Below are 24,065 nucleotides of genomic sequence, written 5' to 3' on the forward strand. Positions count from 1 at the left end.
GAATGTCCTCACCCTCACACCTCCAAGTTGTGTGTTTGGGTGTGTTGGGGCAGCCCTAGCTGAGAGAAGCTGCATCAAACACAGTGAAATATCAATGCACACAGCACTTTTTTGTGTGTTTGTGGAATCTTCCTGACTTACTGTACCTGTCAAACCCTGGCTGAGAAGGATTCACCTACTGAGAATTCACTTCCAGGCTTGTGCCCTCCATATGGAATTGGAGTTTCAATCCACTTCTCAAGGAGCCAGCATTATGGGTGTTCATGAAGTATTATTCCCTCTTCCCATACCCTGAGGTCACCAAGGTGGAAACTCTTGCTCCCACTAAAAATTCCTTGATACATGAACACAGTTCACTGCTTTACTGGACAGCAAGCTCCACATAAAATTGCTGTGCTGATCTCAGAGCTAAAAGGTTAAATATTCATTTCCAAGGAAGACAGTCCCCATGGAAGTGAGACACAAGGAGAAGCCTTGTGAAAGTGCAGAGCAGAAGGGAAGAGCCCCCTTAGACACAGCTGCTGTCTAACAACCATGTTTTATGCAGAATGCTTGGGGGCTACTCTATTTTTATAGCTTTCAACCATAAAATAAGAAGCTAAAGCTTCTGGAAGGAGAACACAATTACCCTACAATGATGTAACATCAGAATAAATTCAACACAATCTGTATAAGCAAAGAGAAAAAGCACCCAAGCTTTTTCCAATTGGCAGTAGATAATACTTTATAACTGCCCTGTCATCAACCTTCAGAAGCTATCTCCAGAGCCATATGTAGGTTGGCAACCAGGCATAGTGGCTAACTAGCTTTGCATCTAGCTGTACAGAAGTAGAGACATATGGAAATGAACAGTCTGGCAGAACTAGTGAGCTCTGAAGCAATGGCTTCCATAAATAAGTGCCTGCACGCAGGCAGATGGAGAAAAGCACAGTTAGGGAGGGACTGTGTCACAGCAGCAACTTGATTTTAAACCATTCCTAAAAATCAGCATGAACTTCAGGTCTGAGCCATTTCCAGTGCCTTCAGTCCTCTTCTTGCTGGGGAAAATCATCTCCATGAAATCAGGGGAGGTGAAGGTAGAACAATGGCTGTAGCAAAAGATACCAGGAGCTGCTTCAGGGAGCAGAGAACAGCACTGGGAAGTCACTGATGATTTTTGCCTCTTGCTACTCTGCTAATCATGCTTTTCTACGTCTCAGAAAGACACAAGCAATCATTCCCCACAGCCTAGAAAAGAAACACGTGGAGAGACACTCCCAAGCCATGTGGCAGTGCCTGAAACACGGGCACAGTGGGTACAGGAGTGTGGGACACACACACATGCACCTTCCTGCAGGGAATGGGAATTGGTGCCTGCTGCTGTCTTCTGCACTCACTCCTCTGGAGACCAGCCTATTTCAAGGCAAATAGTACCTTTCCTGTTTGCAGGCAGCAGACTAATTCCTAGTCACTGTTAAATGTGACAGATTAATGCAAAGTGAGTATTACTTTAAATCTACTTTTTGGGATAAGGGGACTCCTTGTCTGGTGACCTCAAAGGTTTTTCCACTTACCATAGCTGAAACAAATTTTTGTGCACACCCTCTAACCACACTTAACATGATTATTATAATGTGAAAGAACATAAATTTAATTAAATTTGAATAAACTAGCTAAACTTCACTAAAGTCTCTCAATAATAGGCCACCTTTTATTATAAAGGAACACGCTTTCTCTTCCTGACAGTGTATTACATGTATGACCTCAGTTCTTTGCAGTGCTTGGTTACCACCTCAGACCTCAGGTGCCTGTGATATCTCATCTTCTCCCACATCACAGGGGTGATCAAGAAAAGCAGCAGGCAATAATTTTCCAGGGAATGTCCCTAAATCCAAACCCCACATTAAGCTGAAGCCATGTACAGTGGCAATCAGTTTAGAAGCTGCTTCACAATGTGGGAAATAGTAAAGGTAAAAAGATTTCTAGAAAGCTGTAAAAGTAAGCTTTAGAAACAGAAAGAATAGAAAACTTAGAGCTAGCTGCAGCTGTAAAGTTTGACAGTAGAAAAAGTTACAGCAGTACAGCAAGCAAGGATATGAAACTAGAGTTTGAGTTTTAGGCTTGGCTAAGATAAACTTTAAGACTGCAGGAAAATATGCTCAGCAAGATATTAGAAGGTTTTTAAGCTTAATACTGGAGTATTGTGAATTGTTAATAGAGAGCAGACAAGCCAGCATTGTGTGAAGCAGGTGTACGTGTGCTTTCAGTGACTGGCTAAAACAACTGTCTGTGAGCTTTAGCAATGTGCTGTTGGCTAGAAAGTTTTTAAAATGCTCTGTAACTAAGAAATCTTTGGCTGCTGCTGGCAGGATGTGAGCTGTTGCCATCTTTCAATTGTCTCAGCCATGTAATGAGGCTGATGCTGCAGTGAAGCTCAAGGAACGTACCCCAGCAGTCCCATCCTGTTTGTGAAAAACCACCAACACACACTTTGGTAAAAATCACCATGGGAAAGCCAGGACCTGCCTTCCACAGGCCCTCCCAGAGATCTGTCAGCTCTGTAAACTGTGGATCAGGCTCTCTACTCCACTACAAGGCTCAGAGCAAAGCCAGCCCAGCCCTGGTCCAAGGAGTCAAGGGCCATTTGCACACACACAAAGAAAATCATGGAGGATTACCTCTGCACGGATGGCACTGTGTAAATGTTTTGCATTAAATAATAACAGCCACTATCAATCAAAAGAGTGCAGAACAGATGGGGAGGAGGCTGTGTTGAGAGAAAGGACTCAAACAGGAGTGTGGATTTTGTCTCCCACCTCCTCTAGTCTGGTATCAGCCCTAAAGAAACCTTTGCACATCTCCATACAGGCAATCCCGAATGCTGTGTTCCAGTGCTCCCCAGCAACTCTGGCTGCTTTACCACCACAGCACAGGAGAGTCACACAGCTACAAAATGCTGCAATGGCAGATTGTGGAGTTTGGCTTCCCCCCACCTCTACCCAGCCCTACAGTCACTTTATCTGCTTTCTTCTTCAGGAAGGTTTAACAACAGATCTGATTCTGGAAAGAAAACAGTCCCTATTCATGATGCTCCTCAAAATTCTGCTCTTCCTGAAGAACAACACAGGGGTAGCTGAATTGCCATGTTTTCTTACTTTTGTAAGAACATTTTTTTAAATTTAAGTTGTTAAAAGAGGCAAATGTTTACTTGATATTGAGTCCAGCAAAACAATTGCTGAATCTTCAGGTTTCTCCTCAGTGCTAAAAGATTAACGTTACAACTTGAATTAAGATTTTGTTATAGATGTTGTAGGAAATTCACTTAAGGTTGCAGATTTAATGTAAGATAGCAGTCTGTGGGCATGTGTTTATAACAAGCATTTTCTCCAAAATAATCTAAAACTTTAAACAACTTCCAAATAACTCAAGGCAAAAGGCAGGCTCCAAATTGCCATTTGTAGTAAACAACCCTACCTGTTCAGAAGCACCTTTAAAATGGACAAGTTATGGTCTTCTACACTGCAAGATCTTGCTATTCTTCGCAAACAATTTTCTTAGTAACGAATACTTGTTCTTAGTACAACACTGAATACCTAAACATGCCTAAAACCAGCTGTAAAACATTGTGCCAAGGATAGTTCGTGACCCAAACATAGCAGGATCACCACCCCAGGAGTGACATGAAGGACATGTTTATCTTCCTGGCAGTGTGAGGGCAGAATTGATGACATATGTGGTAATGCAGATCCAGAAGGGCTGAAAACCAGTATATACATTAAGAGTGAACAACAGAAGGGGCTGAAAAATCACCCTGTGTCCCAGATTTCACATGGGGGCTTATTCCCCCACTCACCCTTGCCCCAAAAAACAACCCCTCATTAACAAAGAGCTGGAAAGACAGTTAAGAAAAACACTTTGGTTCACATGTGGACAAGTCATCTATAATACTGTAAAACAGCCAAAATAGTGTGTATTTCAAGAACTACCCAACTTTCTTGGAAACAAAAACAGGCCTGAAGAAAACCCAGCACAAATGAAAGGTCATGTTTTCAAGTTAGTTGTGAAAACAATAAGAAATTATTCAAAAACCGCAACATGAACTACATACCTTAGCTATTTGGACACACCAGTTCAGCAGGAGCTGGGAGCCAATATTATCCTTATGTTCATGGACATAATCCAGGAGGCAGCCATGAGGCATCAGCTGAGTGACCAGCTGGATGGTGGGGCTCAAGCAGACACCCAGGAGTCTCACCAGGTGTGGGTGGTCCATGCTGGCCATGATGAGAGCTTCCTGCAACAATAAAAGTGACCCAAAGGTTACCCGGTGTGCTCAAAGACTCGACTCACTCGAGTTGTTGTTGTAAGGTAGGAAAATCATAAAAGAAAGGCTTCATAAAATCAAGCCTGCTCTCCTTGTCAGGCTAGCCCTTTGCAAGTTCCCATGTGAAAGCAATCCTAATGAAAGCAGTTCATTAACATAACAATCTATTCCTGGGTGAAAAACCAACTAGCACTTGTATGAACTGTTTTTACACCCTTAGATAGAAAAATGAAAACTATCTCTCACACACAACCTTTCCTGCAGGTACACACAATCAATAGAGGGTAACACCTTGTTACTAACCAATAAAGTAATGTGCAAGAAAACTCTAACCAATTGGAGTCACACACAGGTCTGTAAAACTGTATAAAAAGGAGTTATGTCAATAAAGAATGGGCTTTTTCCACCATGAAGAAGATGGAGTCTGTGTCATTTATTCCCATACTCGAGTGACTCAAGGGCATCAGTGTCCCCTCAGCAACGTGAATTCCCATCTGTCCAGTGCTAGATATTCCTAGGGAACCTCCAGGCTGATGTAATGTCCACTTGATGTTCTGAGTCCCAAAAAACAAGAGTGTGCACAAATCTAAAATTTTGCACTGCCTCACATTCCCTGTCCTGTTGCAGCCACAGAAACAACAATGCAGGTGTGACACACTCCACTTAAAGTCTCCTTGGTCTTGTTTTAATGCCTTTTTGGGACTACCTACAAACAGAGGCCAGACAAAATTAAGGGAATTAAAAGCAGTTATATATATTGAAGGGCCTTCAGGTACATTTAGGGCAGAGGAAGCCCACCCAGGGGCTACACCCAAACACTGGATGATAGCTCATGGGTTTTCACACTTTTTTAAGTGTGGTCCATTTGCATATTGGGAGTTAATCTTCCAATTACAGCTTCAGGTAATGAAGTCATTTACCCCAAGTTTGCTTTCTAAATCTGAGCCTCTTAGCTCAGCATCTGATTGTTCCATCACCTCTCCCATCAGATTTTGGATTAGTTCATTTTGGTTTTTTCCACACTTTAGCTTTTCACACAGAAAATACTTTATTTCCCTTTTCCAGACTATAAGAAGTTTTCAGCTACCAAGCTGGTCCAGGACCAAAAACCAGAAGGTTTAATCTTGGCTATGCTATTTGACCCTAAAGTTCACACCCCTGACCAGTAGCACAGGAGCTCCTTATAAAAATGCTAAAAAAACTGTTCTTCGAGGTAATGCTGCCATCACAAGCAACTGGCATTCAAATACAGCAAGGAGAAAGCTCTCCTCTTTCATTCACTGAGTCCTCCATTTCAAAACCATTTCATCGCGGCAATGGAACAATGAAAAGTGAGATGGAATTGTGGCTCTGTAAGGCTATTTCGGCTTTTTTTTTTCCCTCAAAAAACCCCAATATGACATCTGACAACTTACAGAGTAACAGCTGTAATAGTGGAAGGGAGGGAGGGAGGAAGGAGAGAAAGAGAGAAAGAAAGGGGAAGAAAGAGAGAGAGGAGGAAGAAAGAAAGAGAGGAAGAAAGAAAGAAAGAGAAAGAGAGAGAGAAAGAGAGAAAAGGATAAGACAAATTTGCCACCAGAAGAGCATAAAAGCTGGGGGGTTTCCCTTCCCTATATTAATGCAAAAAAAAAAAGGGTTCTGGCAAGTAGGCTGAGTTTGTACTAAAGGAAATTGCTCATCATAGTACAAAGAATATTTGAAACCAAATTGCAGATATTTGCATAATAGTTCTTTTACTTTCTTTCCCCCTCTTTTTTTTTTTTTTAATTTTTTTTTTTGGTAAAACAAAAAGATGAACAAGGCACTAATTGTAGGTTTTTTTCCTTCCCAATAAGAAAAGAGCAGATGGTCCTTACTGGGGGGAGTGACTCCTTCCCTTTTCTTCCTCAATGTATGTGAAGAAATAAATAAATAGGGGCTATTTGATGGGATAATGGAGGAGCAGATCTGAGAAAGATTCTGATGCAACAAATTAGAAAAGGAATCTGAATTTAACTAGTTTTAGTCACATTCAAATTAATACAGTTCCCACTCCCTTAACTCTAAAATGTGGGGGTTCCTTGAAACAATTTTAGCCTTTCTTCTGCTGTGACTTCAAAATGTCCCTAAAGACCACCAGAATAAATACCTGTAGACAGGTGAATTACCCAGTCTCCAGAGCACAAAATTACTCTGCCTCATTTTTTTCCTTTTGACCCCATTCATTTTTCTCCTGCAGATGCATACAGGGCCAGCACTTGCTGCCCACTCTGCCTCTGTGTAAAGGTAAGAGGTTCCCCATGAGCCTGGAGCTGGAGTACTTTTCTTTATAACCCAGACTGATGAGAACAGAAATGATTTTTTTTTTTTGGTCTTCCAAGGGCCCACACAGAAAGCTTTGAAGCTTGTGTCCATTAGTCTCCAGCTACTTTCCATTGCCAAGTCTATCTGGATCCAAAGGAAAACCACTTCTGTACAACAATAAAAGCAAGAAGTGCCACTTGTCTCATTCTGATGTTACAGGAAAGCACCTGCTTTTCCAATAGGTTTGGGCAAGAGTTTCAGGAAAAAAAGTAAAAAAAAAAAAAAATTGTAAAATATTATGGACTTCTCTGTAATTAATTAAGACACAGAGGACAAGGAAATAGTCACTATAGATCTAAGTCACCAACAGATACTAATTTAGCATGATTCCTGGCTTCACAAAGTTATCCTCATTAGTAAAACTATTGTTATTTTTATTGAACTTCCATCTAGAGAAGAACTAAAATCAGGGCTATGTATATCCAGCATTGCAAAACACAAAGTAAAAGAGATTGCAATTGTTCTGCTAGAGCCTTAATTAGACAAAACAAACAACAACAACAGAAACATTATGACTTAGCAGCATTTAAAGAATCTGTTCAGCAAATAAGGAATACAAGTCTCCAGTTTCAAACCTGATTGGACATGAAAGACCCTAGAGCTGTAATTTTTGTGGCAGTTTGACACTCAACTAATACAACTGTCCTAAATATAATATATTTATATATTATAATTCCTAATATAATTGTCTAAAACATTTAAGCAGGTGAGGTACCTAAACTCACCAACTTGGCTGGTGGCACTGGCATCTTTCAAAACCAGCCTCTGTAATTTTCTGGGTCTTTTGGTAGCTGTGGGTCTGCAGCTCTTGTCTCTGCACTCAACTGGCACAATTACAGGAATGAGTTTGGAATTCTAATTTAATTGAGAAGAAACTGAGGTACCAAAAGGGTACCAAAGTCACATGGGAAGTCTGGAGCACAAGCGGAAACAGTGCCCCAGATGACTTTACTTTTCTCTCCTGAAAAAGATCATGTCCATCATTCCTCTCTTCATCCCTTCTCAATGTGATTATTACATTATTACTCCATTAAGCTCAACTCCTGTGATTTATATACACAAGCCTGTATTAAACAGTAACATTAAACAATCACATAAATGTTATTTTAATGGCTCACACTTATCTGCCTGCTGTGTGCACTAAGAAAGAAGACAGCAGCCCGCAGAAGGTTGAGTTTGCAGGTCCCAGTGAGCAATCAGCAAACCTATTACTGGCTTCTGTCAGCAGAGCTATGTCAAAAGGGGTCTAGGGAGGTGCAACTGCAATTTGGAAATCTCACCTGTTTCCTGATCTATCCATACTCTGAAGTCATGTTTGAAATATCTTTAATTTGGCTGCTGTTTCTGAAAACGAATTCAAAATCCAGCTAAAGCACGATTTTTATTTTCACCTTCCAGGATGGGGAAAAAAACCCCAGTTCTTAAGGATGTGAGAAGAAAGAGTGCTCTGAGTACACCGACAGCACATCGTGTAGGGTGGTATTTAACTTCCCCCTTTCCTACTTTGACATGGAATTGCTAACAATTCCGGCTGAAAACAGAACATACACATTAGCCAGCATGGCGCCTGCTGAAGAACAGCCTTTGACACTGGTTTTGTTTCTCTGACCATGCAGTTTGTAAACCAGTGGGCTCAGCAAGGTGCATGTGCCCCTAGCAGTAAGATAACGCCCTACTTTGCCATACTTAGGTCCGTGTTGAGCATTTATTTCCACCCAGAGCGGCCCAGGGCACAACTCGTGCCGTCATTCATTAGCACATGCACAGGGCACTGGGGGACACTCACTCACAGGCAGCCACTGTCCCCTCCCACACAACCCCTGTTCAAGGGAAGTACCACAGATCTGCTTCCCCAGTTTGGCAAGCCCAGAAAAATGTTACTGCTCCTCTCAAGCCAGAGGAAGATAGTCACCTGATAAAGAGTTAAGTAAGCACAAGGTCTGAAAAATCTGTTTTCCTGACCTTCTGCTTCTAAATGTTCCAGCCATAAAACGCTGTCAAACAAAACAAAACAAAAGATGCCAGGAAAGAACAACTCAGATGTTTTCCCTAATAATTGTAGAGTAAATAAATGTACTTAAAAGCTGACTTCATAGTGCACTGTGCATTTTTCTGAAAGCACAGCTGAGCTAACAGGAGAGATGCTACACTGAATACACTGCTTTTTACATTAATTCTTCTACTGGCTGGGGCAAGCACCTGTCTGGAATGCACCTTTGACCTGCTGCAGGGCAGATCCAATCACAGCCCAGAATTTAATATATTTCAAAGCCTTTTGTTTGTCTGCAGAACAACTTCGAATAGGAGACAGCACAAATACACATTTAACAACACACATGCCCACGCTGGTGCTAGGACAGTGACACCCATTGGTGTATTTCCCCTGTAGTGCCTATGCAGGATGGTGCTTTCATGGCTTTCCAGCACTGCTGTGCTTCAAGCAATTTTTCAGAAGGCAGCTAAACCTGCAGGCAGCTTGGCAGGGCCATGGTTGTGTCCCCCCAGCCTCACCACAGGTGACTTCAGTTGAGCCTTCCACGTTCAGCTCAGTCCTACCCTTCTCAGACGTGCCCCTTTGTATAAAGAAATCACGTCACACTGATAATTTCTCTCTTCTTCCCCTTCTCAGTCTGTGTGTATTACTGCTCCATTAAGCTCAACTCCTGTGATTTATACACCCAAGCCTGGCTTGGGCCAGTATTCCTGAGAAAACAGGTTTCTGCGACTGCACCCTCCTGGGACACCCCCAGGCCAGCCCTAGGTTGTGCACAACATTCTCTCAACTTCTCTCTGGAGAAGCAGGACTCAGGAGCAAATGAACAAAGGTATTAAAAGAAGGTAATAATCTTTCTATACATCCACCTCCATGCTCCAAGCATAGAGTAAGGTGAATGCTTACAGAAGTACAGGTTCATCAGAGGTTGCACATCCAGATCCTGCATTCACACTCACCTGGCCAACTGCTTTTTCTGCAGGGAAATGCTGAATTTGGCTAGCACAGCAGGAAATAACTAGAGGTCCAAAAGCCCTATCATTGAGGGGGCTTAATGAGCTGTTAGCCAGAGTTTTGCAATAACACCATCTCCTTGAAACTCCCTCCATCCTGTTTTGCTTTAGGAAGCCTCGTTAAGGAACCTCTCTGTGTAACCGAAGAGGGAAAGTCACACTATGAGTCTTGTTTGCATGTATTTCTCAGAGCCAGGACAAACTCCTAGGATTAAGGAGGCTACAGGTTTTGAAAGGGTGGTTTTGGATGTCATATTTTTCGGATGGAAGAGATTTGAGCTTTTTTTAGTTCAGTTTTCAATGAGGACCTTAAACAGAGTTTCACTGGGTAGTCAGTGGAGTCACTGCATCCCTACACTGGAGCACAAGTGTGCTGCACCATTAAATGCTGAGACTAACTTAGTTCAGAAAGTTCTGGAAACCCATCTGTCAGGTGAGCCACTACTCTAGAATTAAAACTAAGAATAAAAAAATAAAAATTCCACTTCAGGGACCACACCCTGCAGCCTGCTTATGCACAAATGTGATGGAAACAGCACAAGTGCCACTCACTTGACTCCTACCAAGCCAGTGCCATCAGGAGAAGATGGCTCTAGGTCAGTGTCCTGCAGCCTGGCGAGGAGCCAGGCATGGCACAACACTGGAGCACTGTGCTCTCCCGTGTGCAGCTGCTCTCTCATTGCTGAGAGCCTTTTCTGGAGCTGTGATGTGTCTTTAAATGTGCTGCATCTCTCAGAGCAGGCAAACCCTCTGAGACTGCCCTGCCTGTCACAGCACTTGCACAGCACACAGGGCACCAGTCTGACTGACTCCTCACAGGCACTGCCTGCATTGTTGACACTGAATTCAAAAGCCAGCCATTGCCCCATGTGACTCAAATGCATTAGAGAGATGCCCCACTTTCCTCCAAACACCCAAAACTAGCACAAATCAGAGATGTGAAAGCTCTCCCTCTTCAAGGTCGTACTTGCAGACTGCTGGGTGAAACCTTCCTGCCCACCTCAGACAAGCAGTAGGTGCTATTCATGCAGGAATAAACGCCTCCATGCACTTAGAGAAGCCATGCTGGCTCACTATGTATTTTGGAGCAACATAAAATAAACTAGGAAAAAAAAGCAGTACTGTGATCCCTGTCCTGCAAACACTGAGAGCATGCACCACTGTGCTGACTCCAGCAGGGCTCAGGTGCTGAGAATTAATGCTGAAATGCTTGGAAGTGTAGGAGATAAATTTTGTAGAACCCCCACACCACATGGTTGTTCCTTCTCCCTGCTTTGTGCCAATTAAGTCTCCCAATTCATCAGAGCCTGAGTTAGCAGAGGAGGAACTTCCTCTGGTAACAAAAAAAAAAAAAAAAAAAAAAAAAAAGCAAAGCAACAGGCCTCTAGTGCTCAACAAACCAAGTGTAGATTTTCCATCAAACATCTGATCAGGGACAGCTCCCACCAGCACTTCCTGTGAATCTTGCCCTGAAAAAATCATCATGGTGATGAGAAAACAAAATCTAGCCCATTTCACTTCACTTTTATGCATAAAAGCCAAGGACCTCAGCAACCAGAATTGCTCCCATTGAAAGTTGTCAGGACAAGTAACAGGGGGCTTCGTTCTGGGGATTCCTTCCTTGGAGATCAGAAGTAGGTGGTTTAACAGCAAAAATATTGTGTCATTGTGACAACTGTTTTACTTACAGCCTGTGACACACATCATTATTTCAGAGCAGTCTGTCCAAAGTGATTTGTTTCTTACTATTTTGATGCAACTAGAAAAAATATTTGAAGTTGTAACCATGCAGTCTAACAAAGCCATCATTTCCGTGGTGCTCAAAGAGGAGGGTAAACAGGCATTACCCCTGAGCAGCTTCTATGTATTGTCAGCCTTGGCTGCACATACCTTTCCAAAGGAGGGAGTTATTGCTTTGATTTTTGATTTAGGATGAGTGATTGCAAGGTCTCTAGAATGAAAAAAAAAAATCTGTTGAGTTGTCACTCCTTTCTGAACAGTCTTCAGGCATTGCTTTGATATTTTCTGGTATCACTGAAAAGCTTGACTTTATAATCACACACTCAAAGCCCCTTCTTAAGGATAAATTTAAAGAAATAGCATCAGATTAAAGCCTAATTTCATCAAGTGTATAATCAACACTAAGAATTTTTTAAATCAAAGCTACATTTTGCCTGGTATTTAATTTCTCACAATGGAGAATTCAAATCAGACTCAGCTCCATCTTTCCCTCATCTGTATTCAGCTGCACAAGAACCTCACCCTCAGCACCTGGGTACTACAAAGGGATGGTATTTGAACATGGGAAGTTTCACTGGACTGTTTGGCTCACTGTCAGATTTTTATTCTCCTGACCATGTGGGCATCAGTGAGCCACAAAGTCCTCAAAAGCTGCCTCCTGCTCCCTGTGTCACATCCACACTGCTCCGCCTGTGCTTTCCTCCTAAGTTTCTACAGCTCTGCCTCGACCTTTTCTTCCCTATTTTACCATCCTGCTGACCTACTCCTCTCCTGAAGATAAGATTAAAACCTCCCTGAAAAGACTAAAGAAGCCATGGCTCTCAAAGGGCAGGGTGGGGATGGCAGGGGAGGGGCTGGGGCTGCCCGTGCCTCATGCAGGTGTGGGTGGGATTGCTAACACCTGGTCAGCTCTAAAGTATTTATGTTCCTTGGCAATAAATTCAGCTAAATTCCCCCCTGGATTTCCACAAGATTTGGGCAGCCTGCTGTCAGGGTAATATATATGTAACATTATAATCATAATGACTCTTTTTTTCATGTTGATAAAATGTTGGCATCCAAAATAACCCCCCGAACAAATATAACATCAGATCTTTTATGTATGGCCATGCTCAGGTCCTGGCATCTGTCAGGGCAAGCCAAACAACTCCCAAACCAAACATGTTTCAATGAGTGCCTGCCTCTTACCAATACAAACACCTCAGTCAAATCCATAAACACAATTGTATTTAATAGTTTTTATTTCTGCCTGTGTGGCAAAAATAAATAGTAAATAATAATAATAGTTTTTATTTTGGCCTGCTCTCAAAAAGAAAAAAATCTTCCTGAATTTACAGAACCCAAGCAGAAAGTTGTAGACCAACAACATTCAACATTCCTGCAGTACTGCAGGAGGGAATGCCTATTTTATAAGTGATCTAATTTGAAGATGCTAAAAAGAGGGTGAAATAATAACTTATGCCATGTTTTTATCCTCTTTTGTGGATTACCACAATCTCAAGATCCTTATTTATACTCATAAGGCAGCCTGGTATCACACATCCTGCATTTCCAAAGGAACTATCCAACTAATAGGGCTCTACAAATCAAAACCCAAACATTTTTTTCCTAGCATTCCCTACAGCAAACTTTGACAAGGCCAACCAGAATGAATCTGCTTTTCAACAGCCTTGCAGCTGTCTGGGAAAAAAGAGTGAAAAGGGCTCTTTTTACGTGATAGTGCCAGGGAAGCTCCAGGCACAGGAAGAACCAGTGGTGTCCCCCAGGGATCAGTGCTGGGCCAGTCCTGATTAGTTTCTTCCCTGATGATCTGGATGAGGGGATGGAGTCTTTCATTAGTGAATTTGCAGATGACACTAAGATGGAGCGTGTGTCCATCTGCTGGAGGGTAGGAGGGCTCTGCAGAGACCTGGAATGGTTGGATGGATGGGCAGAGTCTAACAAGATGAAGTTTAATCAGTCTAAGTGCCCAGTCCTGCATTTTGGCCACAATAGCCCCCTGCAATGCTCTAGGCTGGGGACACTGTGGCTGGGCAGTGCCCAGGCAGAAAGGGGCACTGGCTGACAGCCGGCTGAACGTGAGCCAGCAGCGTGCCCTGGTGGCCAAGAAGGCCAACGGCTCCTGGCCCGGATCAGGAATGGTGTGGCCAGCAGGAGCAGGGAGGTCATTCTGCCCCTGTACTGGGCACTGGTGAGGCCACACCTCGAGTGCTGTGTCCAGCTCTGGCCCCTCAGTTTGGGAAGGACGTTGGGACGCTTGAGCGTGTCCAGAGGAGACAACGAGGCTGGAGAGGGGCTGGGAACACAAACCCTGTGAGGAACGGCTGAGGGAGCTGGGGGTGCTCAGCCTGGAGAAAAGGAGACTCAGAGGTGACCTTGTCACTCTCTACAACTTCCTGAAGGGTGGCTGTGCTCAGGTGGGGTTGGTCTCTTTCTCCAGACAGCACTGACAGAATGAGAGGACACAGCCTTAAGCTGTGCCAGGGAAATTTCAGGCTGGACATGAGGTAAAAATTCACTGAAAAAGTGATTGGGCATTGGAATGGTCTGCCTGGGGAGGTGGTGGAGTCACTGTCCCTGGAGGTGTTTAAAAAAAGACTGGACATGGCACTCAGTGCCATGGTTTAGTTGATAAGATGGTGTTAGGTCATAGGTTGGACTTGATCTCAAACTTCTTTTCCAACCTAACTCATTCTGTGATTCTGTGAACTGTTAGGAAACCTGGAAGCTGAAGGCACTACCACTGTGTCAAAGTTAGTGCTAGAGACATATCCAGAGCAGCTGTGTCATGTGCCATGCAAAGCTGAATTTCAGGTCTGAGGGAGGGTCCATTTGCAGCCTGATTACACGGCAGTAATCCCATCCACACTGTGGAGACTTTCGTCTGCCAGCACCTATTTTGCATCTTACTGCCAAGATCAGCAGTCAAGAGGCTGACATTTAATAAAAAGCAGGGAAATGTATTCATAGCTGTTCCACCACCAGCCTTCCTAACCAACACAATTACTATTTGACATGTCTTTTATAAAGCAGAAGTATGGTTACATATAATTAATCCATCTATTCCCTGTTGCATGCCTTCACATTTTTGCTTCTTTAAAAGACCTAACACCACCATGGTGTGATCACTTTACTGGGATCAAAGAGGATGCTGCACCTCTGAGGGGCAGCTCAAAACACCATCACTTGTCAGCTCCTGGGTCACTTTTAGTGGACTTCTGTGCCAGTGAAATGCCAAAGTCCCAGAAAGCTGCAACATGTCACTGAGAGGAATACCAGCCACTTTTTTTTTTTTTTTTTGCAAAGGGCTGGCTGATCTGCAAGTTTGAGTGGAGCTACAAACATTTAGAAGGTGACACAATGTGGTTTAAGGTGTTTTCTGGAGCTCCAGAACACTTTAGGAGCTTTCCAAGCAGTCACATGAACTCTGACATCAATAACTTTTTTTTTTTTGGTCTGGAGTTTCACTCCCATCTGTGCCCCTCAGCTAATGAAGAGATCTGTCACAGAACAAACAGACAGATCTCCCAGCCCTGCTTAAAACCAGGCAGGACACAGAATTCAGATCCTCAGAAAGGCCTAGTTCTAGTCCACAACTTAACCACATGCACAAAGTGTTTAACATTCCAATTTGGATTTGACAAGATTCTTGCCTAATGAACATAGTCTGAATTTTGAAACAACAAATACTTCAAAAGAGGAATTCACCAGACTTCATTCAGAAAGTGATAAAAACACATGCTGCAATAACTATCACATTTCAAAACACATCTTCTGGCTAAGGAATTCACTGGAATATATCTCCCATTGAAAAGTTTCAGCAGAAACTCCTCCTTTGGGTTTCAGCAAGTTAATAAATGTTTTATCAAGAAATATTTGTTCAATATTTTGCCTAGAAAACAATTCCAACAAGGAAACTTATTTTCTCTCCTCAGCCCAAATATAATTTTTTTTTCCAAATGCTTTGGTTATTAAAATAGCTTTTTCAGAGGGACTTGTGTTTTTCGCTGGTGACTCTAGCTGTTGATCCAAACCAACAAGACAACATTAAAAAAAAAACCAACAAAACAATTTGCATGGCTTCAGGAAATAAGAAGATAAATTCTGCGTCTAGGCATGCTAAAAATCCCACTGAACTCTTTCAAAGGGCACTGCCCAGCCAGCAAAAGCATCCTTGACACTGGAGAATGCTTCCAAATGGATCCATCCCAGGGGCTGCCTATCCACTGACATGGCTCAGTCAATCAAAGCCCTGGGACCTGCCTGTAGCCAGGCCCTGTCCCACATTCCCCTGCCTCATTGAGATCTTACATTTCCATCAGATAAACTCAGATTATGTCTCAGATAACCAGATAAAAGGTTCTTTGTACCTCAGCTGTTTCCTACCTTTGCACTGCTCCACATCTCAGAATTTACCTGAGCAAGCTCATCAAGGAAAGCCTTCCAAGCTGCAATTTGTCAGCACAGCTCAAAAATCCACATAACCATACTTCCTTAAACATTTCTGTGTCCTTTGTCAGGTAAAGCATGGAGATAAAAAAAAGCCCTGGCCTCTGAGAAACCTATGCAATTCTATTTTGAACAATGCGTATTAGTCTCTGTAATTAAAAGCCTGGTATTCTATATGAAGCAGAAACCTTCAGGATACACTTGTAATCACTTTGCAAGTAAGAGGGAAGAATAGCTATTCTCCCTCTCCTGTTGCTAATACACAATTTGCTTTATATATCAAGTGCCACTGAGCATCTTTACAACACCTGACCTGAGAAAAAGCTAATGAAATCACCATTTTAGACACATTCTCAACAGATAAGTAGATAAAACAGATTTGTCTGAAAAAACCTTATATAGTATTTGTCTACATGAACATCCTAAGGTAATTTAAAACCTGAAGATGATTAAAAATCAATTAACAAAAATAAGTAATTTGCTCAGAGATTATGGGATCTGTGTTGCAATTCAGAGTTCCACCTATAAAGTGCTACAGTAATAACTATTCCTCTCCCCTTCATCTGTTGTGTCTGTCCTGACTGAATACCTTTCAGGGCAGGGACAATCTCACCACACCTTCCACAGGTCCAAGAGATGCTGTGTTACCACAAGAAGCAACGCTATCATAGTTAGTATGGAAAATATTGCTCTGCAAAAATCCCCTTATTTTTGGAGCTCCAGCTTCAGTATAGAAGGACCAGGCATTTCCAACCAGCATCTGCTGCTCTGTGGACTGCCAGCCCCAGTGTGACCTCAAATGGATCCACTTATCCCAATTATTGCACTGATATCTAAAAAGTCTTGGCAGAATATTATCAGCAAGCCAGTCAGGAACCACCTTTCCCTGTCTCATTTCTTCCATCATGAGCAGCAGTAGGAATATCTGATTGTCAGTTGTAAATAATAGCTACAATATTAATGCAAACAGATGCTAATTAATTTTATAAATCTCTGACAGTTGCTGATGTATCAGAAGTGTCTGGATCAGTGCTGAGGCACAGAAAATTTCTGAGGGGTTATTTGCAACAAAGCACTGAGGGAGAAGTACTGCAAACTACACTACTTGGAGGCAAAATGTATTTTGACAGTGATACTTGAAATTCAGCTCCTATATCCTGTGCTTCTGTACCCTTGCATTCCTGTTAAAAAATGGTCACAACATGATCATTTGTATGCATATATGGATTTTTTTTTTCTCCTTACAACATAAAAAGCCTTGTTCTCCCTTAACTTTAAGTTGACTTGGCACCTCATTAGAGCTGCCATTAACCTCAAACCAGAGATGGCTTGTTTGGGATGCATTACAGTTAAGCTTGTGGAAACAGTAACTCTCTCTTGGGTCCCATAAAACCCTGCATGTTTTAGCAGCTTGGCAACATTCTGGCATTCACAGTGCCCTTTAGGAACTTAAACATTAACATGTGCCTATTTTATATTGCTAATAGGAGCTGGAGGCACAGAGAAACAATGCAAAGCTATTTCTTGACTACAGGTTTTCAGTTTTAGTGATAAGGCAACACTTCCTACCCTGTTTTCAGTGCCAAACTCCAATTTACAACTGGATATCCGCATCAGCTTCTTCTCATAACACATCAAGCATTATTAAAGAACCTTATTTTCTTTAATTTAATAATTTTACCATGTTTTGTCACTTTTATTTCTGCACTTTGCATCTGAATCTCAGCAAGACTGTGAGAAGAATCCCAGTATCCCCAGTCACTTTGCTGCTGTTTAAGGAAAACTTTCTCCTGTTTGTAAGGACAAGCCTGTGAGCTACAGCCTTCCACTCCAGCAGGATGTGTGCCTGCAGAGGAACATCTCCCCTCTGCCTTAAATACCACCAACTACTGGCTGTGCAGATGAGAAGACCCACACCTGCAGGCACTATATCCTCTTGGGATGAGTCCCCAGAATTCATGGCTTCACAGCATCCAAGAGAAATTTTTACTGAAGTCTGTAAGATTACTCTCCTAAAAGCCCACATCCGAATACAAGCATGTAAGTCTAGGGAAGATAAGAAGCTGGAGGAGAGCCTTCTGAGCTAGGCCCAGATCTAACCCATGGTAAAGGGTGGAAACATATAGCACAGTGCCAAGAGAAAAAAAAAAAACCCATGGTATTGAGAGCAACAGAAAACTCATCATGGAAATACAAATCCCCTAAGCTCCTGATAAGTCCCCTAATTAAACTACTGTGTACCACTCATGATACTCCCAGCACCACCTCTCAGTATCTTTTTTTTTTTAATATTCCCATCCTTTGCCTGTTCAATTTCTAAACACTTTTTCAAAAGACCTCTCTCCTACTGTGTCCTGATAAAACACTGGCAACTCCGGGATCTTGACCTTCAGAACAATTACATATACAGCCAAGCAAATAACTCACTTCATGTTCCAGTAACCAAGCCCAAAAGTACATGCCAAGGAGACAAGTATCAACCCTGTTATTGGGGTACCTTGTACATTGAAATGGAGCGCAATACAAGATCTCAGCTCAAAATGTTTCCTTTATACATACTTTACAGCTAGAATACTTGCATTTGATATTGCAAATTCAATATTTTAATTTGATTAGACTCTTTAATACTTTCAGTTAATCCACAGCTATATTTCCCTGTGAGTAAATGAACACTCCCACCTGATCTTCTTCCCATGCACAGATTTACCCAGCCTTATGCAGGGTTTCCACATCATAAAGCATTGCAAAGCTGAAATAAGGAGTTCTGCAACAGCCATAACAAAAAGCAGCTGAATGTACTTCTTGACTCATTTAGGAGTAGCTCCTAATGTCAGTCCTTCACTAAAGCATGGGATTCTTCCTTAAACCTGTGGCAGACTTCTTGGAAGGATTACTCTAGAGGTGAGGTCTTGGCCCTGCTGAATTCACTGGCCAATTCACAGCTCCCCTGAATTTCAGTAGGGCTCAGACTTCCCCCATCACCAGCAGCAGGCAAACTCACTTTCCCTCCCTGCATTTTCCAGTTAGAGTGTTATGCCAGCAGAATTGTTTCCAAGCAGCCTGGCTTGTCTGTCTGTGCTTGTACCTCATCCTTTCTGTGTATGTACTTTCACCACACAGCCACATGCTCCTGCATATGGAAAATTAAACCCCCCTGCACATACACACACACACACACCTTACCCTCACACCCTGTGGAGGGGAAAATTACTGAAGCCAACATTTAAAGAAAAATTATGGCTTCAGATGGAAATAACAGAAAGGTAGCCTTGAAACAGTTAATCTCCAGATGACTAAAAGCAGTTAACCTTCATCAGAGATCAGAATTCCAGCTTCTGCAGAGGCTGAGCACTCTAGGGGCCTGTGCATGGTATGCCGCATTCTCAAGGACAGCTGGATTTCTGGCATCTCTGGACAAGTTGAAAATTGTAATTGCCATCACAGTGAGCTCCTGTGCCTGGGACTGAGAGGCAGAGAGTTCCCCTCTAAGTGTCTCTGCTCACACTCACAGTGTGCACGAGTGGGGAGGAGGGGGAAGCTGCACAAAACGAGGTCTACAGCCACAGGGGTTATGTCCATAACTCCTACAATCACAGGGGTTATGTCCAGAACTCCTACAGCCACAGGGGTTATGTCCATAACTCCTACAATCACAGGGGTTATGTCACCCCTTGCCCCCCACCTCCTGCAGCTTGACATGATGGAGTGAAAACCTGTTTGAGCTGCAGTGGAGCATAGAGGCAGGCAGTGCTCACAGACCCCTCATGGCAGCTGGAAAGGATGTGCTTGGAAATGACAGCAAAAGAGGATAAGGAAAAATGTCTCACTGCTGCCGTAAAGGATTTCATTTGATCCTAAACCTGCCCTTTCAACTGAGAGTCAGAATTAACTCTGTTGTATTTCCCAAGCATCCAGGCAGTCAGTGGAATGACTGTGGAGTGTCTGGATCCAACTACTGCTAGCAGCAATGCCTTTTCAGACTTTCAGGAGCATCTACATCATCTGTTGAAGACCTGGGTCAAACACTGGGCTGGGCAGGAGCACGATGTGTACAAGGAATTAAAAATATTAAATAATATTAATAAATAATATTTAAATAAATAAAATATTTAACCAGTCACCCACATAGTCACATAAGGCAGGATCTTACAAGGAGGCTGAGGGCAAATGCACCTGTGTCAGCTGAGGAATTGTGTATCACAGAGTGTGTCTGTAGCCTCAAGGGCTCTGTGAATGCCACAGTGGGCCAAGCAAAGAACCAAAAACCTTCAGCCTAGAACTTTCCTATGTCTGAAGCCAACAGTGGAAACCAAGAAAAGGTAAGTCTTCTCTCACCTTCTTCACCTGACTAGCTAGCTAGCTGTGCTTCCCATCTAGACATACTTGAGGAAACAAAGAAAGCATCTCGGGCTATCCATATCTCTGTGGGGTTTCAGCTGAACAGGAGAAAGAATGCTCTAGTCAGCTTCATGATTTTTTTTGTCTCCGATCCTCTGAACTGAAGATAAGTTTGATATTGATATCCTCTAGCTGAAGGCTTGTCCTTACTGTAAGACAGGCATACAATTTAGAAAAAGCTGTTTCTGCAACACATCTGAGTGATTTATTCATTTAGTTCATTAGGCCAGACATAAATAAAAGATGTGGGTGTCAGTCCCCTACATGCAGCTTTAATTTGCTTGCTACATGTCTGGTGGAGGTCACTGTCACTTACCACCTCTTCACTTGGCGTGACAAATGTCCTCCCACACTCCAAGTGCTGCCACTGCAGACAGCAGCAACTGCAGCGAGCACAGACCAAGCCAGGAAGCCTCTAGATCTTAATTATAAAACCATAAAAGAAACCAACTGCCTCTGAAGCTCTCTTACTAGGAAACAAATGAGAATGGGAAATTTATTTCCAACCATAAATCCCAAAGCCTTCAGTTTAATTTTTCCCAAGTTAACTTTCTCACCTAGCTAAGCAGCACTGCCTTCTATTATTAGCTTCTGGCCCAATATCAGCTGACCACCATCAGTCAAACTGTCTTCATCTCAATGAGCTCAGGGACTCCCAAGGAACTCTGTGTATGCTGACTTGTGCTTGCAGCCTCTAATTATATTCTAACAGATAATGGAGCATTTAAACTCAGGGAGGATAGATTAAACTAGTAAGTGGATCAAAATCCTGGACACAACTCCAGCTCATAGGATTACTTCCTGGAAACGTCAAGCTTAGAGGAAAGGCCCCCATCAACTGTTTCCCCATGACAAGTTTTTTAAGGACGTGTTTTCAGCCTCAAAGACTGCTGTACTCTCCAACTGCAGCACGTCTCCAGAATTTATTACATTGTCAGGTGAGTATCTGGGCTGATGTTAAACCCTCTGACCACCCCAATGGCTACTTGACTTACCAGACAATCATAACAGTCAAACAAATTGAGGCTGAGGAGGTGAAATTGTTTTCCCAAATGAAACTGTAAGTCCCTATTCTACTATCAAGTAGCCTCTCAGCTGCACATTTGCCTGTTTTCCTCACCACAAGATTCTCTTCCCTCCATAAAACTCAGGACCATCATAGAGTCTGTTCCCAGCCTTAGGGTGAGGAGCAGAATTGAGCTCCCTCCTGATGCCCCTGTGTCTTGCTGGTGCAGGCAGAGCACTTGCACTCTGAATTCAAACTCCAGCCCCCTTTTGGGGACCTGCCAGAGCAGAAACTCTGCCCTGCAACTTAAACCCATGACCATGCTGAGGGGAAAATCCTTTAGACTCTGTAATTATCCCAGACACAATACACACCCACAAGTATGTGGGGAAATGGGGTAAACCTACATTGACAAAACAGTAACAGCAACCTGTGTGCGGTGAAAATAAATCCACAGAAGGCCTGCCCTGGTCCAGGCTACTTTGCAGATTCCAGTTTGTATTGCTGTAGCAGACACAGACCTACTGCAGTGATAAATCTAGGGACAAACACAGGGAGCAAAGGGAAAGGGCTAGCTGGGAATGGGTGAAGAAAGCCTGGAAAACAAACTCTGCTATGGCTCCCTCAAGAAAAATCCCAAATAAGGGCTGGGCTTTTGGATGTTCATCATCTCGTGATGGGAGGTGCTTGGCCAGAGCAGCAGAGCTGACATCAGGCATTATATCATTACAGTCATTACTGCTCCATTAGCAAGGCTCCAGGCTGCTGAAATGACAGCCCAGGAGCCAAGTTGTTTTTCTTTACTCCCTCAGCATAAGGTTTAGCAGAATTTCAGGAGCTCGCAGAGCCCTTTTAGACTCCCATTCTGCCGGCATCAGAAGTTTTCATCAGATCTATGGGCAGTGCCACTAACACCCACAGCAGCCATTTCTGTGGACACTGAAGTGTCCCAAGTACTCCCTCTGCACACAAACTGCTGCTTACCAAAGGCTTTCCATTTTCCAGAGCCTTTCTAAAAGGACTGCTAGCTTTTACTTACAGATACAAGGACTTTCCCAAGCCAGCAAGAAGTAAGTGCTGACAAAAGCACACCTACAAAGCCAGGGGTGTGACTCATATAATGACACCTTCCCATTAACCTCCTCTTCCCATTCACTACCAACATTGGCAGACCCTTTTTAAGAAAGAGTTAACCCCACCATGTTCACAGTGGCATTTAGCCACCTATATACCTTTCAAAATCTGACACAAGTGCTTTTAACCAACAACCATTATTCATGACACTCTTTTTATTGAAGGGCAACTGATGAATTTTGCTTTCAGATGCACATTTGAATATTTCCTCATAAAATGAGTAAACAGTATCCAGTTTTATCAGGATAGCTATACTGACTAAAGTCTTGAAGTGAGAATGGGTAAAACACATTTTTTTACTCTAACTTACATTTCAGTGAAAGATATTTACGTTTTCTCCTCATAATCTAAATTTTGGCTTAAATTTTTTAAATTTTTAAAACTATGTCTTTTTTGGGACAGGGAGGAGTAGTCACATTAAAGCCACAAATAATGCTTAGGTCATTCTCTTTGAAAATGCATTGTTCAGGAACTAAACTGGTTTAGGAGATAAGGATGGCAAGAACCTCTGTATAATTGGATGAGCAATTACTTCACAAGAATGAAATTTAATCATCTTCATCAATGCAGTACGGAAAAGGATTACAAATCACTGCACATATATCAGGAGCAGCACTGACAGAAAACATATTATTTCTCCTTATTGCCACTTGTATCAACTAATGATGAAGTCTAATTATTTTTATTATGATTAAAAAAAAACCTAAAGGGCTATTTTTACCCTCAGGAACTCAAAACAACTTTAATTTTTCTCTCATCTTGCAGCCACTGGGTCAGAGACTCAGGATAAACTATTAATTTAAAGAGAAACCTTCCCTACTGTAACTGTACAGCCAAAAAGCTCCAGAGTTCCCAAAAGCCTCTTCATTTCTGAGCCATTTATCAGATGTTCTGATGCAAACACTGGGGGGACGTTCACTGGGGTCCAGTGAACTAAACTGACCTAAGCTGAGCTGTGAAACCTCAGACAAGCAACGTTGCCTTTTATCAAGGACCTTATGTTTTCTTTGCTTCAAGGTTAATCAGTATCAGAGGAGGAGCTATTACTACGATTTCTCTATGAGATCAGGGCTCAGATCCTGATCTGGTACAAATTGCTCAGTTCCACACAGTGATAACGATTCCCTCACCTTTAGGCTGGAATCTATGTCACTGACTGACCACTGACATCCAGTTCACTGGATCCCACCTCTCCTCTTGGGGCAGCTTTATTACTAGCAATATTCCTTGTCCATTAAGCAAAAATATCTAATACTTGTTATCCCTTCAGTGCAATTAATTCCTTTTAAACAGTGCCAAAATTGCCTTTTTTAGTTATTATTTGTGCAAAATGATTACTGAATGCGACAGAACCACAGAATGATAGAATCAAGGTTGGAAATTCCCTAACCAACATAAATGTGTAGTGCTCTGTAAAAAAACACAGGAAATCCCTTCCTCTATACAGCCTTCCTTCAACTGCCTAAGAACTCAGACATGAAACAGCTGTCTGGAACACATAAATCCATAACTGCACATTGCTGTTCACTTCTAGGTGGAAGAATAGACTATATAATGGGAATACCTTCTCCTTTTGGCTTACAGTCTCATTAATGCCAACAAATTAGGCCTACACACTGAACAGATCAGCAAGACTTAAAAGTCATATGCAATTTTCAAGTTCACAAGAGGGACCTACAAAAAGAG

The 24,065-nt window shown here is 42.5% G+C and overlaps 1 protein-coding gene across 6 annotated transcripts in view; it reads right to left on the reverse strand.

Annotated features, from left to right (window-relative positions):
- ERBB4 (erb-b2 receptor tyrosine kinase 4) overlaps positions 1–24,065 on the reverse strand; it is a 582,907-nt gene that overhangs the window by 78,774 nt on the left and 480,068 nt on the right. For all 6 annotated transcript variants that reach the window (XM_068196531.1, XM_068196532.1, XM_068196534.1 and 3 more), the window contains exon 20: positions 4,088–4,273. In XM_068196531.1, coding sequence (XP_068052632.1) covers positions 4,088–4,273 — 186 coding nt within the window. The remainder of the gene's footprint in view (positions 1–4,087; positions 4,274–24,065) is intronic.

Source organism: Anomalospiza imberbis, chromosome 7, assembly GCF_031753505.1.
Source record: "Anomalospiza imberbis isolate Cuckoo-Finch-1a 21T00152 chromosome 7, ASM3175350v1, whole genome shotgun sequence".
Taxonomy (NCBI): domain Eukaryota; kingdom Metazoa; phylum Chordata; class Aves; order Passeriformes; family Viduidae; genus Anomalospiza; species Anomalospiza imberbis.